The sequence below is a fragment of the Pseudopipra pipra genome, chromosome 19 (genome assembly GCF_036250125.1).
Source record: "Pseudopipra pipra isolate bDixPip1 chromosome 19, bDixPip1.hap1, whole genome shotgun sequence".
Taxonomy (NCBI): domain Eukaryota; kingdom Metazoa; phylum Chordata; class Aves; order Passeriformes; family Pipridae; genus Pseudopipra; species Pseudopipra pipra.
The window spans coordinates 2,291,016-2,309,634 of record NC_087567.1 but is presented as its reverse complement, the minus strand read 5'-3'; the positions used below and the strand labels follow the sequence as shown (position 1 = coordinate 2,309,634).

The following is an 18,619-nucleotide window of genomic DNA, read 5'->3' as shown; positions in this document are numbered from 1 at the left end:
CTCAGCAAAGCCAAGACATTTCCCATCTGCAGGGATCAGGCCCTTCACTGACTGGGCATTGTGATGGAAACCCTCTTGCTGGGCCCTGTGAAGTCACTCAGACTCATTTTGTGGCCAAGCTGGAATGCACTAACCAGGAGTTGTTTTGAGGTCAGAAAGGAATAAGTTGTTTGTAGACAATTGATGTTGTTATTAAAAACATCCACAGGAGAGAGGAGGGGGAGGGAGGTCCTCTTTCCTGTTTGGGAAATAGTTTCTCACTGCATCCATCAAGCGAAAGAATTCTGTATGAAAAATGAATTAAAAAAAAAAAAGGTTTCTGGGGCACACGCGCCTGAAAATGAACCACAGCAGGATCAGAGGTTTGGCTCAGAGCAGCATCCAAGACTCAAAAGCAGAGGCCAGATTAAGATCCAGGACTCCTCGCTCCCAGCCGGTTGCTGTAACCAGAGGAAATGCAGTTTCCTTTAGAGAAATGCAATCTCCTCTCTGCAACACTCAGGCAAAATTCATGACCTTCAGCTGAGGCCTGGAGCAGGTCTCCCACAGAGACAGGCTCAGCCTAAGTCTAGTGCAGCAGCTGGGCTGCAGGCAAGTGGGGATCATGTCAAAAAAGGGAGAAAACCCCCTTAGATGGAGGGATTAGACCTGTCACCCTGCCTGCACAGCCTTAGTGTCCCAGCCCAGGGCAAGCAGCTTTTCCAGCCCTGTCCCACAGCAGGAAGATGTCACCTCAGTGTGACCTGAGAAGCAGCCACACCACATGGCACTGTCAGGCTGTGGCCAGCCTGTCCCATGGAAGCCAAGCCAGCCTCTCCACACTGTTACCACCATGTGCTCCCTGGCATGGAGCTGGCCTGCACCAACTTTCCCTGTTTCCAGACATAATGTAGGGTTGTACATCCAGAGACCCTTCCCATGGGATGGAGTGGAGGGAGAGCAGTCTGGACATGAGCTGAACAGCATCCCTGGCAGGTCAGAATTAAGCTATAGGTACAACTCCAGGGGTTTTTTGTATGGGAACCTGTTCAGGGCTGGCTCCAGGATTTGTGGGAACATGGCTCCATTCCTGCCCATGCCCAGGCTGCCCCATGTCCATGTAAGCACACAGTCATGCTCCTTGCTGTGACTGCAGGGGTGCTCATGGACTGGACTCAGATCTAGGGACAGGCAATTTTAGGGCCAAAGTGGCCCGTCCCTTGGCTTGAGTGACTCCAGCCCATCTCTGAGCATCCTCTTCACCATCACCAGCACTGCCACTCCCTCCATCCCAGGAATGTCTGCACATCTGCCAGCCCTCCTTTGAAAGGATCCAGACCTGCAGACTGTGCCAGGGGCAGTGGGAGCTAATTGCCCGTGATAAGGTAATTAAAGGGTTCTGATAAAATCTGCCCGGCAGGCACAGGAGTGTGTGGTGTCCCTGGAGCCCCCCAGGGCAAGGGAGAAGGCAGCTGCTGGGACACCCAGGGCTCCATTACACCCCCTCCTCCTCCTCTGCCCTCAGAGAGGTTGTCAGCACCTTTGCTCGGGTCTGGGCTGTCTCCTGGTGATTGCTGTGCCCCAGGGTGGGTTTTGGCAGTGACCCTGATGTTACAGATGTGACCACAGGATGCTGGCAGTGCCTGCATGGTCACAGCCCAGTGGAGAGCAGGGGGCTTGGAAAATGTGGGTGATATGGCTTTAGGAAAGGGGGGACCTCAGTATCTTTCTCTCTCCCCCAGGGAACCCTCTACTAGGCACTTCCATTTCCTCACGTCTTGGCCAAAATGAAAAGCAAAGAGTTTCCACAGCCAGAAACAGCCTTTGTGCCCTGAAGAACGTGCAGCTTTGTGTGTCTGGGTGTTCATGTCAAGCTCTTCTCCAAAGACTGCCCCGTTGCTATGAAAGCTGTCACATCCAGGGATTAATCATCCTCTTCAAACAGTCCTGGTCTTTCCTGGCCCCTGGCCTGGGGTAATAACAGCAGCGAGGGCCAGGCTGACCAAGGCAGTGTCCCAGGGCTGTGGCATGCATTGGAGGTTGATCCCAGCAGAAAAGCTGGGAAATCCCTGTGTTTGACTAGCTTTGATCTGGATTAAATCCCTCTGAGAGAAAGAGAAAAACAGCCTTCCTGGGGCTGTGTGTTTTGACTTGATGCCGTCAAAGTTTGCCCTAAGTGACCCTACAAAGTGTGCAGGCAGCCATGGGCTCTGGGCTGGGCAGAGAAGTGCTGCTGCATTTTCAGGTGCATTGTCCTTGCCTGAGGGAGGCTGTGGGGTCAGATATGGTGGCTTTGCTTCAGGATTGAGTAAATGTCTGCTTTCCTCATCCTTGCTGATGCTGAGTCAGTGGGATCAGGCCCACACTGTCTCAGGGCTGGGCTGAGCTGTGCAGAGCCAGGAGCTGAGCATCCTTCATGAAGTGAACATCACTTCCTCTGGTGCTGGAAGTGTCCATACCCACCCATTTCCCTTGTCCTGCACCACCAAGCATTTTTCCATCCATGCCCTCATGACCATGCTCAAACACTGGCTTAAGGTACAGACTTGACTTGAAGTTCCTGCCCTACATTGTCTGATAGATCCCACTGACCCCAGAGAGACTTGCATTTCCAGCTCATCAGTTCTTTCTATAAGGATCCTCACATCTCTGTGATCCCTCACTGCAACCTTGGTCTTGCCATTTATAAAAGGGGATAACAGCTGCTTGGGAGGATGAGCACACACAGACCATGAAGCTCCTTGAGATGCTGGCATTTAAGGGGCACTGTGGCTGCTGAACCCTCAGGTAACAGCATCCAGACCCTTCTCTGGGGTGAGCTTTCAGCCAGCTCAGGCTGTCACTGGTCACCTGGGAAGCAGGAGAACAGACAAGTAACATATCCCATGGCAACCCAAGAGAAAGTGAGAAGGTGAAATACTGTGTTCCAGATGGATGTGTGTGTGGGACACCTGGGCTGGCAGCTGCCCTCTTGCAGAGGGACCTTTGAATGTTCACGGGTTCTGGGGTTTTGATGTCAAACATGGCAGGACAGTGCAGGACAGTCCCATTCACCCACGGGATCGTGGCACTCCTTTCCATGGAGACCCCTGCAGTGGGCTGAGGATGCTGAGCTCAGCTGTGGTGGCCTCCCATCCTCCACACCTACTCAAGCCCAGGCACAATCAACATTTTTGCCCAGAGTGTTACAGAAAACCATTAACGGTAGCACTGCTGCCCTGATAAGGCAGGATAAGCCTGTCAGCTTTTGATAAAACCCCAATCTCCAGGAAAACAAAATACACCAGTGCCTTGCTGGGGAGTCCCGGGACTGCCCAGCCTGGCTGGGAGCACTGAGCAGAGTCACCATCCTGAGCAGTGGAGGGGGAGGAGGGCAGACAGCTTGTCCCAGCCCTCTGTGAAATACTGTCACGTCCCTGTTGATGATAATGCTGATTGGGAGGTCAGGCACAGCAGCCTGAGCTTTCCTTCCCTCTCAGATGCCCCGATAGTGTCCCGGTGATAAGATAGCTCTGTTTGCCCGGGGCACAGAGGAGAGCTGTGTGGAGAGCTGTGTCCACAGCCCCGGAGTGTGAATATCCCTGAGCAAACAGGACTCCTCACACCTGCACAGCATTTGGGAAGCCAACCCACACAGAGTCCAAGTGACTGTGGGATGGGCAGTGGATGCTCATCCCATCAGCTGCTGGGATTTGTTCTCAGGACTGTGTGGTTGCAGATTACCTCAGGTTTTGGAAGACTTGGAAGTGGAATTCAAATCCATCTCTGCTGAGGTTTCCCAGGTAGCGCTGAACTTTTATAAGTCATCTAACAGAGAGATCCACAAACAATTTGGGCTCCTGTGACCCACAGCTCTCAGCCTTTGCCACAACAAAACCCTCCCAGGGTCCCCCTGAGGCACCTGCCCACTTCCAGGAAGGGAAACTGAGGCACAGTAGTGTTAGGTGGCTTGGACTGGCCAAGCCATGGCATGACCTTCTCTGCTTGTGGTGGAATTGTTTTTGTGCCAGAGTGCAGGGAATGGGATAGTGCAACTGTTTGTTTGGGACAGCAGTTTGTTACCATCTGGGGTGTCCAGGGAAGTGTGTGCCCACGCCTTGGATGAGGCAGTGGTGGGCAGGAGTGGGATGGGAAGAAGGAAGTGCTGACTCTGCTCGTTGCCTTGGCATCAACAGCTACTGAATTTTGGGGTGTTTGCAGAGCAGAAAGAAGGGCAGAGCAGAGAGAAAAAACACATGTGCCACTGATCAGCTTCCCACCTTCATCCAGACGTGCAGGTAAGGATGGATGGCCCCTGTTTTCATAATCACTGTAGGATAGATTGAACAGGGATTAATTAGTAGCAATCTACTGTACTTTATTTGCATTACAGGGAGGTGTACTGGTGCCCAGCCCCAGGCTCCTGGAATGATGTTTCCCACGCACACACCTGCCTCAGCAGAGCACTTTGCAGATTGTAGGAGCTCAGGCCCTTTTCAGGGTTGGTTGATGGTGAACTGAACCTGCCCAAAGTGATCAGGGAACTTCATTGCCAGAAAAACAGAGACATCCCACCATGCAGGGAAGATCAAGACTTATTTTGGACCAGTGGTGCTTTGGAAGACACTAGTTCTTCCCTGCACAATAGCTGATGCAAGAAACCAATCCTGCAAAGCACTCATCTACTTTTAAATGCATTAATTAATATAATAGGGTTGGAAAATATTTTCCAAAAATGGGAAATGGCAGCTCAGGGTGGCTCAAGGCTTTGGTGTCATATTAGGACATGTGTGTCCTTCTGGACACAGCCAGGGCTTTGCAGTTGGGGATGGCATAGGCAGAGATGAGTGTTTCTGGCTCTCCTGGCATGGCCTCCAGCCTGGGAAGGGGTGCTGTGCTGGGAAGGGGTGTTGTTCTGGGAAGGGGTGTTGTTCTGGGAAGGGGTGCTGTGCTGGGAAGGGGTGCTGTGCTGGGAAGGGGTGTTGTTCTGGGAAGGAGTGTTGTACTGGGGAGCATCTCCTCACTGAGGAAAGAGCTGCTGAGCAGAAGTGGCTGAGCCCAGGCTGTGTGGCACAGGGGCAGCCCCATGGCCAACCTCTCCAGGTGCTTGGTCCAGCTCTGCCGGGTGGAAGCGAACGCGCTGAGCTGCCAAGGGCTCCCCTGAGCCAGCTCGGCCTCGGAGAGAAACCAAATCCCTTCCCGAGAGCCGTCATCTGTCGGGCTTGTGTTACTGCCTGCTGTGTCAAGTGGCCAAGCTGAGGTCTGTAATTCATGAGGAAGGGGAGGAGGCCGTGGTGAGTGCTCCCAAAGCCACCCTGTGCTCCGTCTCCCAGAGTAAGGCAAGGGCTGGAGCAGCATCTGCAGGCACAGGCAGGACCATCTCCCAAACGGTCCCACAATGTGGGACAAAACAGAGGGGACCATCCCCTTGGAGAATCCCCTTGCCTGGCTTTTGTCCATACTGTAACACAGCAGTTCCATGAGCTGCTTGTGGGATCTGCCTGCAGGATAACATCCTTTCCCAGCTCCAAGAAGGATGGTATCTTATGGGCAGGGGTCCCCTGTCCTGGCTGCCACAGGGAGATGGGGTCTAGAGGGGTGTAAATACACAGATGCAGCCACTGGCACTGCCCAGGGAGATGAGGTGATGGGATCCTGGCAGAGAGAAGGGAAGGCAGCATCCAAAAGGGTGTTACAGGAGAAAGTGGTGCTGACTCGGGCTCCAGAGGGAAATCCTGCAAGAGCTGGACTTCAGAGAGGTGTTTCTGGTACAATGACACAGGGCACTGACTCTGTGTCACCTTGGTGGGGGTGCTGCTCAGTTTGAGGAGAGATGCCATGGGATGTGCTGAGCTCCATGCCAGGCTCTGGCAGCAGCCCTTGGTTCCCAGCTAGAGTCCCTTCGGAAGCGGGTCTGGCTGGGGCTGGTTTAACAATTCCCCTGGCCCTGCTCCAGAGAAGATTGGGAAATGATCTAGGGTTAAAAAAACACAGCACGTTCCTGAACACTCTTTGTTTGTTTATAAAGTAGATCCCGGCACAGCCCGACCTCACAGGAGGCTGAATTAGCACCACGGGAGCGGCAGTGACTGGGCACAGGAGCAGCAGCACTTTAAGCTGGGTCTGCCCTGGAGGAAGCACAGCCTGAGCCAGTTTAAAACAGCTTTGCATTGCTCTAACCCCTGGCTGATGGGGAACCATGGCCAAGTTTCCTGGCTCCCTGGGGCACTGATGGAAGCAGAGCTAAAGCTGTTTGTATCTCTAGTCCTTCTGGGCTGGAGAGTTTTAATACAGATTTGAAAATGCATTGACTCTTTGCTGGGCGGATTACACATCAGCCTTTTGCATTTTGGGTAAACTTTGCTCTCAATGAGCAAATTCTTTCAATACCTCTTTGTGCTGGGGCTTTACCCCTCAAATGGCTGATTCCTCCTCGACCAGAAATGTAGGAATGCTTATAGGAAAATGTCTTGGAGTGGGGCAGTGATGGCCTGTGCACTGGGTGTGCTGGCTCCTGCCCCTTGGTCTGGGCTGGAGCATCACCTGAAGGTTTGCAGTGCTCAGACCCACCAGGTGCCCTCCTCTTGAGCTGCAGGGTTTTACAGAAACACAGATGTATTGATGAGACCAAGCACTTGGGGCTGGGATGATGATTTTGGCAGTTTGAAAAGCATCCACTCAACCTGCAGCGGTTCAGAACTGCCCGTGGGGTCACCAGGCTGGACAGGGAGGAGGGAAACACCGAGGAGTGGGGTAGAGAGGGGAGAAAGGTCTTGCAAAGCACCACAACCCACGGAGCAGGGAGCAGTCGAGGGAAGCTGCTGCTAAGATCTGTACCAGATAAGAGGAAACCACAAGGCCAGAGTCTAAGTGGGTAAATTGTTCCCAAGTGGATTCCCCTCGGACTCTAAATAAACACTGACACTTAAGGAGCACCTCGGAGCTGAGCTGGGGTGGGCAAAGGGGGGGCTGGTGGCTGCCTGCTGTCTCTGATAACCTGTGGGTTGTGGGGTGAGCTCTCCATCAGCTCCTGCCTTTGGATGGCATCTGGATGAATTACGGGAGGCAAACAATTCATTTCAAAGGATTTACAATCTCAGGAGGCTGGGTTTGGATGGTGCAACTAAAGAAAGAAAGCTGATGACAGCCTGGTATCATCTCCCACACTGAAATAAAGAGTTCACTTCCTGACTTTTCCCTTCTCAAAAAAAAAATAAAATTAATTAAACTCTTTCCAGTCAGAAGGTTATCTGCAAACTTCCTGCACAACATCTGATTTGCAGAGGGGAGCTCTTGTTGGATCACTCAGAATGTGCCTGCAAGTGCCATCACTTCACTGGCTGTGGGACCTGGATGTGGGTACAAAGTGCTGTCAGTCAGTGTAGGAGACGAGCCTGGCACACACTCTGCCCATGTCCTCCTGAGTCACAGATCAGCCCTCAGGTGAGGTCCATCTGAAGCTCTCATCCCACTCCTCAGAGGTGGTTCCTCCAGTCCTTGTTGAGGCAGACTCATGATGTAGACTACAAGGCTGAAGGCCTCATCTTCAGACAGCTCCCAGAGGTTCTCTAGGTGGAAAAAGAGTCTTCTCCAGTCTCTGTTAAAGAGCACTGATGTTCCTACCAGCACACTGGACAAAGTGAGGGCAATTTGCAACCCATTTCCAGGCACTTTGAGTACAACCGTGTGTGCTGCACCAGGGCAAGGCTTGCTTTGTGATTTCCATCCTGTATTGAGTAAGACTTGCTTTTGTCTTGGGATAAAATGCCTTGGGTGAGAGGCTGCCACAAATCCCAACATTTCAGTGAAACACAACAGGCCCACAGGTTTCTCATCCACCCCAATTGCCTGTTGATAGACAGTCAGCTGCCTGGTGGCTTGGAAGGAGTCATTGCAGGTCACTGGACGTGTCTCCAAGGGTTCCAGGCAGGAACCCACCATTCAGTAGGACCTTGCTGGCTGCGAGCAGCTGTTTGCCACGTGTGCTGGCTGGCAGTGGGGGGATCTTCACTGCCCAGAGATTGTTAAAATCTGGCTCAAAATCTGAATAACAAAGAGCTGTAAATCTCCCAGAAGATAAGTCTTGTTCTTGCTCCTCTGATGCTTCCTGTGGGGCCAGAAATGCCACGTGTACAGGCAGGAAATACCTACTGAGATTCTGGTGTTCCAGTCCAGTCTGGAACTAATAAATGTGGAAGCAGTTATGAAAATATGTCCCTTCATGAAATTAATAAAAACATATATCAGACCCCAGGCAGAGAGGTTCACGTTGGAGGTTAAGTTGTGAGTGGTGTCTGTCCCTGTTGGGACCAGCTCCCATGACATGTGGGGCTGGAGGATGGACAGGCAGCCACAGTGCCTGGTTTGCAGCAGCTGCTGGGTGCTCTCCAAAGGGATCTTCTGCTGTTGGGAAGAGCTTTGGTGACCCTGCACTACAGAAAACTTGATAATTGTGCGTGATGACAAAGTAACCCTCAGCAGCTGATCTGATGGGACTTGTTCTTCCCTCCTCGGGGTTTGATCTGTGAACAGCTCTGGACTTTCTCCCTGTATCCGCTCTCATAACCACATGCCAGAGACCACATCCTGGGAGCTGGCCTTGCCAAGCTGTCGGCTGCCCAGTTTTGATGGACAGTATTTAAGCTGGCTATGAGTGTTGATGGACATCTGGTTTGCCATGGACATGCCTGGTTTACCCCTGCTGTCAGCTGGGTTGAGGGCAATTCCCAAAACACATTCATGGGCTGAAGCTGTCAAGCTCTGCTGTTTAGCATCTGCTTCTCCCACTCACTCTGCTGAAAGTTCACCCTTCCTGCTGATGGAGTTGATGATGAACGTGGCAGGGCATGATCGACTTTGCACTGAAGGCAGGAGGGATCAGGGTGGGTTGGCACCACCACATTCAGCACCAGAGTCCACCAGCAGCTGCCCCTTCTCTACAGGCTTGGTTTGGGCAGTGAAAATTGGATTTTCAGGGAATTCATCTACAAAACTTCATCAGCTTTAACCAAACATGTTCCCCATTTCTCAGTGCCTTTAGAAACTCGGCCAAGCTTGAGGAGTTCTTAGAGACAGCAAAAGACACATCCCTACCATAAAGCAATGTTTTTCTGTTTAAGCCTTGGCTTCTAATATAAGGGCAATAGATTTTCTCTAAGGAAATAAATCCCCAAATTTGTTAGCATTGGCACAGCACAGTATTTTTCACTAGTCTTGTTTCTCATTACCAGCTGAATCATTTTAGCAGGGACTTCTCTAGAAATATTCAGCCTGAGTCAGATGCCTGATCTCAAACATTTCAGCCCAAACAGAGTCTGGCTATTTTTTTTTTTTTTTACATAAAAGAGAATGAGTGTCTTATCATTGGAAATCCCAGGTGGGTGTAAATGTTGCTGTTACCAACTTGGGCTTCAGTGTTGCAGAGAGTTGTTCTACTTTGCAGAACCAATGTTGACAGGGGGTCATCTCCAGGGCCTCCTGGTCCCTCAGGGATGCAGAGGTTTGGGAACTGGGCAAAGTGGGAAGTGAAGGGCATTTGGGGTGTGCATCATCCCCAGGGAGGTTCTGAGTCACTCTGATGACATCTCGTCTAGAACTTTTCCACAGAATGGCTATTCCTCAGGTTTTTCAGGCATGGAAAAGTCTTCTGTTCCTCAGCCCGTTTTTGTGCCAAGGGGAAGACGCTCTCAGTGTGTTTCTCCCCAGGGCCCTTCTTTCTTGCTTCACCCACCTGTGCAGTTTGGCCATTCCTTGCTCTTGGGGTGTTTCTCACGGGTGAAGAGAGGGGAGAGGCCTTATGGGGAGTAGCTCAGACTGTGAGGGGCTGCTCAGAAAGCCTTCAGGCCCAGCAGTGGGGGGGTCCCATCCCAGCAGGGATGGGGCTTTCCTTCCCCCACCACAGTGCACACTTGGTTTTGCTGCAGGCCAGGTCTGTGGCTCGGGGCCCGTGGGCGATGCCAGCCATAGCTGCATATTTTGTGGTGTGTCCACACACTTCCCTCCATCCTTTTGCTCTGACTGTCAGGAAAACCTGGGGCCTGGAACAGACCTTGTGTCTCCCCCTCACAGCCACAACCCCCTGATGGATTTCCCCTTGCTTGAGCAAACCAAGCCAACTTCCGAGCCTGCTCCTCAGACTCAGCAGCTCACGCAAATGAATTTTCCTGAGCAAACGTTTCTGTTCAGTGTCTGGCTGGGCCTGTGGTGGATGGCACTGGGCCACACAGGAGGGCAAGCAGAGCTGGGTCTGGGCACTCTACTGACGGCTCCAAGCTCCTGGGGCTACACGTGGTGGTTCCACTCTGCAGGACTTTGTCACCACCACGGCTGGTGTTCACCCACGTTTGGCCATTCTGCTGCAGCAGGCACGGACAGAAACCCTCTCCCCCACATCCACAGCCCTCAGGAGAGATCCCTGCATGCCACACCACCTGGGATCACTCAGCAGGCACAGCCCTGGCAACCCAATGCACAGCAGCCTGTGCTGGACCGGTGGGCTCCAGTGCCATGTAGTCGTGTGGGAGCTCATCCAGCAGCTCCAAGTTCATGCCCAGCTGCTCCAAAACCTCAAACTAGTTGCCAGCAAGCTTGAAGAGACACTGTAGGGGACCAGGGATGCCCTCCTGCTGTCTCCAGAGGGGATTTCTCTTTACCTCCCAGTCCAGCAAGCAGACAGGTCTCTGGCTGCCTTACCTCTATTGTCTCCTCTCTTTGATTTAAAGGTGGCTCTTTCCTTGACCAGTGTGGTCCTCAAAAATAAGATTCCTGAAGATATCTCCAGGGGAGCCCTGGGAGCAAAGCCCCCTCCCAGATGGGTAAGGACAGGGTGCCCTCTCAGCAGCCAGGACAGTGCACGCAAGGATTGCTCTGCAGAAGAGAAATAATGGCTCAGGATGAACTAGCAATTTTCTAGAAAAAAGAAACTTATTTGGGAAAAGGACGATTTTAAAGAGACTGAGACTGTTCATAAATTCAAGTCAAATTTAGAGATTACTTTCAGCCTCTGGGTTCTTCTATCCCCCCCTTTCCCTTCCCCCCTTCCCCCGAATTATTGTTTGCAAAAATTAAAACAAAATGTTTTGGGGCTTTCGTTTGTTTAAAAAGCAATTTGCATTTTGAAAATTGCCAAAATATAAGCTTTGGGAGGGTGGGGTCTTTTGAAAGGGCAGCATTGTCATTGCTGAATGAAAACCACGGAGAGGAATGCGTCCTGGGAGACACAGGGCACTGGGACATGGGGCCTGGGGGACACAGCAGCAGCACAAAGACCACAACCACAGCTCCCACCACACAGCTCCAGCCTGTGCTTCCATTCATGTATCTCCTTTCGTTCTCCCAAGTGGAAAATCCTGCCCACCTTGACCTTCTTCGAGTGATTAATTTGACCGAGTCGCTGTTTTCAATGCGGAGAAGACTCTGCGGTACTTTCTTCAGCCGGGTCCAAACCACAGCTTTCCCCTTTTCCACTCCAGCCTTCTCCAAGTTTCTGAACATCTGTGTTTAAATGAAACCTGGTTATTCATATCGGAGCCTGGCAGCTCAGGTAGAGACAGTCTGATGAAGCTCTGTACATCTGTGTGCAATAAAGCAAGCGAACAAAAGGCTTGTGAGGTCCTTGGCAAGAGGGGAGAAAGAGGAGAGCAGGAGACAGCAGCACTGAGCTTAGCTGAGCAACTGCAGCCAAACCCTTTCATCAGAGAGGTCTCAGCACCTGGCCCATGTTTTGCTCATAGCTGGGTCTGCAGCCCATGTAGGGGTGTCTTCCCCCCCAGATGAAAAGCAAAGCGTGGGGTGTGAAGGTGATGCCAATACCGGGAGGTGATTTTTACTACAGCTGGCAAAGGCATTCATAGAAAGAAAAGTTGGGTTGCTAAAGAGCCACTTAGTGTGGCAGGGAAATTCCAACCAAGAAGCAGTGGCTGAAAATTAAAGCCAGGCCAAGTCGTGTTAGGAGCGAGGCAAAACTCTTTAGCACAGCGGGGGATTAACCTCGGGTGAGGGAGAGGGAGGGGGTGAGCCACAGGCCCTGCCCACCATGGGGAGCATGGGGAGCACCCAGGGACTCTGCACAGGTTGGGAGATGGGATCCAAGAGCATCACGACCTACTGCTGGGTCCACAGCACTCAGCACCTCCGGGTGATGGATCCCATCCTGACGTGTCCCAGCAAGGACTTTCTGATGCCTGGATGGGTCATTTACTGCATTGCCCTAATTCCTCACTCCCTATATGCTATTGTCAGCAGAAAACAGGATGGCTATCTTCCTTCAATCAGACCAAACCTCTCCCACTGGGCATCTGCAAACACATCAGGCTGCAGATGAGCTTCCATCCAGCCCTGGCTGGTGGCCAGGGGTGCACAGCACTGGCCACTCAGGACCCAGGCACTCAGGGTGAACACAGGAGGCAGTAATTTCAACTAAAGCCACTCTCCCTGTGTCAGTTTGGCCACTTCTGTCGGCAGAGACAGGTGGATCAGGAGGGGGTGGATGATGGCACTGCAGCTGTGTGCTAGGAGGCAATCAGTGTCCAGGGGTGTCCTCTGCCTTGAGAGTGCAGGTGGAAGGAGGAGATAGAACAAAGGCTGAGCTGATGGAGCCAAAAAAACCTGAGAAGTCACAGTGGAGGGGTGGCTGTTGCTCCCTGGCTGCTTGTTGTGCTTGTGGGAAGCTCACAGGGAGGTCATGCTGCTCATGGAGATGGGCTGGACCAGCCCACACCTTCTCTCAGCTCATTCACTTCCTCCTTGGAGGGTTTATACCCCAAGGCATCCACAATATTTAGGTTGTTGACGCTGGGTGAGGACAGGGATGGCTGTTTTGGGGAGCTCCTTGCAGCATCTTGTGAGGTTCAGCTTCTTGCCTTCTTCAGACACTGGATATTCCCATCCCTGGAAGATCAATGTAAAATTGATCCCAGGAGCAGAGCTCTGAGCTGCTCTGCACACTCCACTTATTCCTCCACATTCCTGTGCAGCTCTGCTCTGGTGGGACCAGCAGAAATATTAGCAAAGAACTTGAGAAAATCCCAAGAGTCCTGTTTTCCTGGCTTTGCAAAAACATTTCTGCTTATCAAGCAACCCAAAGAAATGCGAAGATTTTCAGTCACTCTTCGTGTGGGCTCAGCTTTGAATTTTAAAAAGGGATTTGCCAATGCAATCTTGCAAAATACTTGAGTGCCAAGTCCAGCTCTCCTAAAATACAAGTTTTAGGAGGAGGTGAGCTTTCACTCTCTGGGGAAAACATGCATTTCTGACAGATTCAAGGAAGAACTAAGTCTTTTGTGAGGCCATGCCACCCCCTGGAGAAATGTCTCCTCTTGTTAATCAACAGGGACTAAGTCCTGTGGTTTGTAGCACCAAAGGCAGAGCTGCTCATGAGCCTTAAGGCTTTGAATGATGGAGATGTGCCCATGTGGTCACAGGCTACAGCAGGGATGACCAACCCTCAGACTGAGGCATCTAAATCTCTTTTTCCCTCTGCTTGAGCTGAGTCCTGAGGCTGTGCCATTGATAAAGGTGTTGCCTTGGGATTTAGGTACAGGCAAGAGATCATCCTTCATGTCACAGCCCTGGTAAATGGCTGGGGAGAGGTTCTGCCTTGAGTGAAGGAACCAGCCCTTGGCTCTGTGCCTTCTGCATGCCCAGAAAAAGGGTTTAATCTCAACATCTTCATTCACCTCTGTAAAACAAGGGGTTTACCTTCTGAAAAACAAGGATTGGGACTCTAAAAACTTCACCTCCTTCCCAGAAGCTCAGCTCGTGTGTTCTGCAGGGCAAGAATCACCTCCAACCCCCTATTTTTACTGCGTGTGGTGGAGCCATCGTGGTAGCTGGGGCTGCTCAGCACGTGTGAGACGAGGAGGAACCAGAGCTGAGCAGCTGCTCCAGCAAGGCACAGCATGCTGCTCTTCCTGAGGTTTAGATGGGAGGGGAAGAGCCTCCAAAGAGGGCACAGAAGGCGCCTGGTGCGTGCTCCTGTGCTCCCTTTAGCTGCAAACGGGCTGTTAAAGCGCAGCATCAGCACATGTGTCTGTGGGACCGGCCAGATCTAAACAGCAGCCATTCCCTCGGGATGCAGGAGCGGTGTCTCCGGTCTCCTTGATGGCCATCTCCTGTTTCAGGAGTTGACAAATGCACCCACAGGCTGCTGGGCTGATCTGAAGGAGAGGCAAACCGCGGTTCAAAGCCGTGGCCCTGCTCAGTGTCAGGAATCTCCCTCCCTCCCGGCCGGCAAACCGCTCCCGGGACGCTCCTGTCACCATTGCCACGTCGGTGGCTGCTGCTCCTGCTCTGCCAGCGTTTGGTGGGGACCTGAGGCTTGGCCTCACCACGCCAGCTGCAGGAATTCCGACTGCAAGGCATGGAGAGAGCAGGCTCCATCCCACTGCTTGGATGTGGATGGAGGATTTCGCTCTTCCCTTCCCTTTCCTTTCACGTCTGGTGTCAGCTGGGAGTTGTTCCTGATGAATAATGCGGAACTGCACTGTAATTTTCTGGGTTGAAATTTGATAATTAAGCAAATATAGCATGTCTTTGTGTTGGGCAAGCACCATAAGGTAAACAGGAAGGAATGAGGGATTAAGATGTCTCTGCTCTAAAGGAAGGTGACAAGCCCAGAGCCGTGACACCTTCGTGCCGAGCCGAGAGGCCCAGCTGTGGCCTGGCATGGCACAGCTGCATTGTTCAGGGGTGAAGAGCAAATAAAAGCAAGGGGAAAAGAAAACAAGCTATAAAATTCTCAGCAAAGCACAGAGCCCCAGCAACTGCCTCTTGATGTGCCCGTGACAGCTCTGGGGAGAGGCAGGCGAGGGGTCGGGCTTTTGAAGTCCTGAAGTTGTCCTTTGCGAAGGCCCCCTGTTAAAATAGTGCCTGTGTTGACATTAGGCTGCATATGGTGGAGGAATTGGACATCTCAGTCACAGCACATGCAATCAAAGCACTGGGGGACTTCTTGGTATTTGGCTAACGGGGTGTCAGGCCGGCCCTGCCCCAGGCGGGATGGGGGATGCTGAGGCAGAGATGAGGTTTATCAGCATACCTGAGGCTGCAGATGAGTAACAGAGCCTGTGGCATGGAAAGACAAGGAAGAAACCAGCTAGGAAGGTCTTGAAATGGTATTTGGAGCTCAAACACACACGTGTGTCAGAACTGGTGAGAGTGGGAATACCGGGAAGGTCGGGCAGGTGATGATGGAAATGCCCTTCCTGCAGGGGTGGGCAGAGGGGGTTCCTGAGGTACTGGGAAGTGAGGGATTTCATGGCAGTTTGGGGGCCCTTGTGCTGAGCAGTAGCACAATACAAAGTGAGAGTGGATGAGAAGGGAGAGAGTGGTGCTTGCATGGGACAAAGTGCTTGCGACAGAGCTGGAGGAGGAGTGGAGGGGGCCGTGCTCTGTTCCCTGACCATGGATGGGCTCCCGGTCCTCACAGCCCTGCCTGCACCCAGATTCTAATCCACATTAAGAGCAGGGAGAGGCAAAGGCACATTTGCTGCAAGTCAGGATAGTGAAATGAGGTCTTAGTGATCTCAGCTTCCCCTCCAGAAAGCTGGACTTATCACACAGCCTTGGTCAGGAGGGGGTATGGGTTAGCAGCTGCACCAAAGCATTCCACCCTGTGACACCCCGCTCTGACAGGGCACACTGGGTGCCCAGCCCTGCTCACACAGGCTCCCCTGGGTTTGGCACCTCCATGGCTGGGCACAAATGGTGACAATCTCCACTCTTTGCCTCTCTCAGCCTGCAACTGCAACCTGCACGCCCGGCGCTGCCGCTTCAACATGGAGCTGTACAAGCTGTCGGGGCGCAAGAGCGGCGGCGTCTGCCTCAACTGCCGGCACAACACGGCGGGGAGGCACTGCCACTACTGCAAGGAGGGCTTCTACCGAGACCTCAGCAAGCCCATCTCCCACCGCAAGGCCTGCAAAGGTACCGGGGTCGGGCGTGGGACGGCCGGGACCCCGCAGCTCCTTCCCTTCCAGCCCCTTCCTGCAGCTCCTGCTCCCGCAGGAGCCAAACTCCTCCTGCTCCTCCCTCTCCCAAACCAATTTGAAATGACTTTTCTTGCCGTTTGAAATTGGTTTTCTTGCCCCCACGTTCCCTGATACCACCTCTCCCTGGTCTCCTCCTGGTGAGGACAGGGCCATCAAAATACAACAATTCCTCACTGCTGAGAATGACTTTATTTCAGTGTTTATCAGTTATCACGTGCTTCATCTGCTAACCTGGTCATCACACATGTAAAGTGCATAAAATCCCAGGTACGGGGTCAGATGTAGCATCTGTAAATCAGCCTCCCCCGAATACCCTTCTCCAGCTCCCCCACTCCACCCTCGCCCCGGCACTGCTGGGGCACAGGCAGCGCTTAACCCACGCACAGAACATGTCACTCCTCGGGACCAGGAGGGAACAGTAAAAAGGGAAACAAGTTTATTTTGAGCTCAGAGTTTTTTCAGATTTCCTCGTGTGGATGTGGAGGCGAGCTGGGCTTCAGCTGGGGCGGGAGCAGCAATAAGAGCAAATCCTGCAAATGAACCTTTTCCGCTCTCAGCTGGGGGAGACGTAAATCCTGAACCTGAGGTGCAGTGAAAGGAATCAAGCAAACATTCAAAAGCCAGACTGGAGAATGCTGGTGTTTCCCACAGAAATCTTCAGCTCTTTTCTCTCTAAAGACTCATTTCAATAAGAAATGAAAAGCTTTTTGGCCTTAGCTGGGTATTTTTGGCTGGAAAGTTTTGAGTCTTCAGCATTTTAATTTTTAATGAAAATGCTGCTTCTTTATTTTTTTTTCCCCACTAAAAACAGACACTTTTTGCCAAAACAGAAAAAGAAACCACTTCTTTAGATAGTCCTATTCCTCCCTTTTCACCTTGTAAAAACTATTCCAACGAGATATTTTCGACCCACCCTGCACTAAGGCTCCTAACCAGCTCCAGCTGATGTGTGGGCTGCTGGGAACCCCATCCATGGGCCTGGGCGGCAGAGGAGCTGCCATTTCAGGATGCAAGGAGCCAGAAGAGAGGGGTGTTGAGGGGCTGAGCCACTTCCATGCCAGCCCCAACACCCAGAGGGACCCCAGCTCTGGCAGGGAGCTGCATGCTATGAGTGGAAATGCTTTGTCTCCCCATCCTGAGAGGATCTGTGTCGGAATAAAGTCAGTATTTCTGCCTTCACAGCCAGGTCACTGGTGAAATAACAGTGAAAGAGCAGTGAAGGAATGTTCAGTTGGGCCAGTCAAATGGAAATGGTGAAGGTGTGGGCACTCCTTGTGGGATGCATGTGGGCATCCATCACCCTCCATCATCAGCACTGCTGCTGTCCAGAGCCTGATTCCTGTCTACCTTCCTTCTCCCCAGAAAGGGTTTTGGGCTGCCCTGCTGGGAAGAATTCTTGCCCTCCCCAAGGACAGTAAACTCCTTCCCAGGGCTGTGGTTTCTGCCTCCCCAGCATGGGGACTTCTGGGGATGTGGTGTGATTTGGAGGAGAGGAGGGCTCTTTGTCAGCCATGGGCTCACTGTGCATCCATAGGAATTCCAGTCCTCTGGGATCAGCACAGGGAGCATGGAGCAGGGAGGGGATGCTTGGCTGGAGAGTAGGATGGATTCCATCTCCTGCTTTTCCACCCTGGGAAAATGCAGTCTCTGCCCTGTGTTGGCAGTGATGTCCATGCTTAACACTCTCTTGACTGATCCTGGCACTTCCCAGGACCGTCCTCATTCCTGATTTTCCCAGCTCTCCTCCCTGGCCAGGCAGCCTGTTCCCCTTGTCCTGCCCATCCCTCCTTGCTGTTCCCTGGCCCTTCACTCTGCTGACCTCTCCCTGGCTGACAGCACAGTGGTCCTACCCAAAAACACAGCTGGGTGGTACCTGCAGGTGGGAAACCTCAGAGCTGCCTCTGTTTCCCCAGGAGAGCACTGGGAATTCAGGCACTGGCCTCCATGAGGCCCTCCACAAGGATTTTAGGCTGAATTTCCCAGTCGCTGGGTCATTCACTCTATTAAATGCTCTTTGCAATTGTCCTTCTCTCAACCTCTGCCTTCTCAAACTGCTCCTGCACTTCAAATTGGAGGTGGCCAAATTTAAATACTTCTCCAGCCCCCCATGGTTTGTAACAGATGCAAAGGTATGTGATAACTGTGCTGAGCAGCTCCCAGCTTGCAGCCTATGAGCAGGATTTCACAGTACTTGTTGGGTTATTGTTGGTGTAATCCACTGTTCTGTACAAAAGCAGCAAAATGAAGTTTCCTACAGCACAGGCATTCCTTTGAAAACTCGTTTTCCTGAGGTCTGTTTATGACACGGTGGAGGTTCATATTCCCTCTATTTTTCTTTCCCAATTCTGGGCTTTTTCTGAAGGAATTGTTGAAAACAGGCACGTTTAAAAAACAACCCTATCATCTAACAGCTTCAGCCATCTCACCATTGATAACAATATTCATTTATCATCTCACCAAACCAGCTGACAATGGGCAATCCTCTCCCAGAGCCTCATCTTGACCAAATGTGTTTCAAATTGAGGAATTAACCATTCTGAAGCATCTGCCATCTCCCTCACCACTACCTGCTGTCTGCTCTCACCCACCAGACTGTTTTCTCTGTAAGACTTGAGTCTTTCAGCCATCACATTGCTCTGATTGTGTTCCACATGTAACAAATTTAAATAAAT

General features: G+C 52.0%; 1 protein-coding gene across 1 annotated transcript in view; it reads left to right on the top strand.

Annotated features, from left to right (window-relative positions):
- The window catches only part of NTN1 (netrin 1), a 101,779-nt gene that overhangs the window by 37,813 nt on the left and 45,347 nt on the right, over positions 1 to 18,619 (top strand). Inside the window, exon 2 of the mRNA XM_064675652.1 lies at positions 15,694 to 15,882. Coding sequence (XP_064531722.1) covers positions 15,694 to 15,882 — 189 coding nt within the window. The remainder of the gene's footprint in view (positions 1 to 15,693; positions 15,883 to 18,619) is intronic.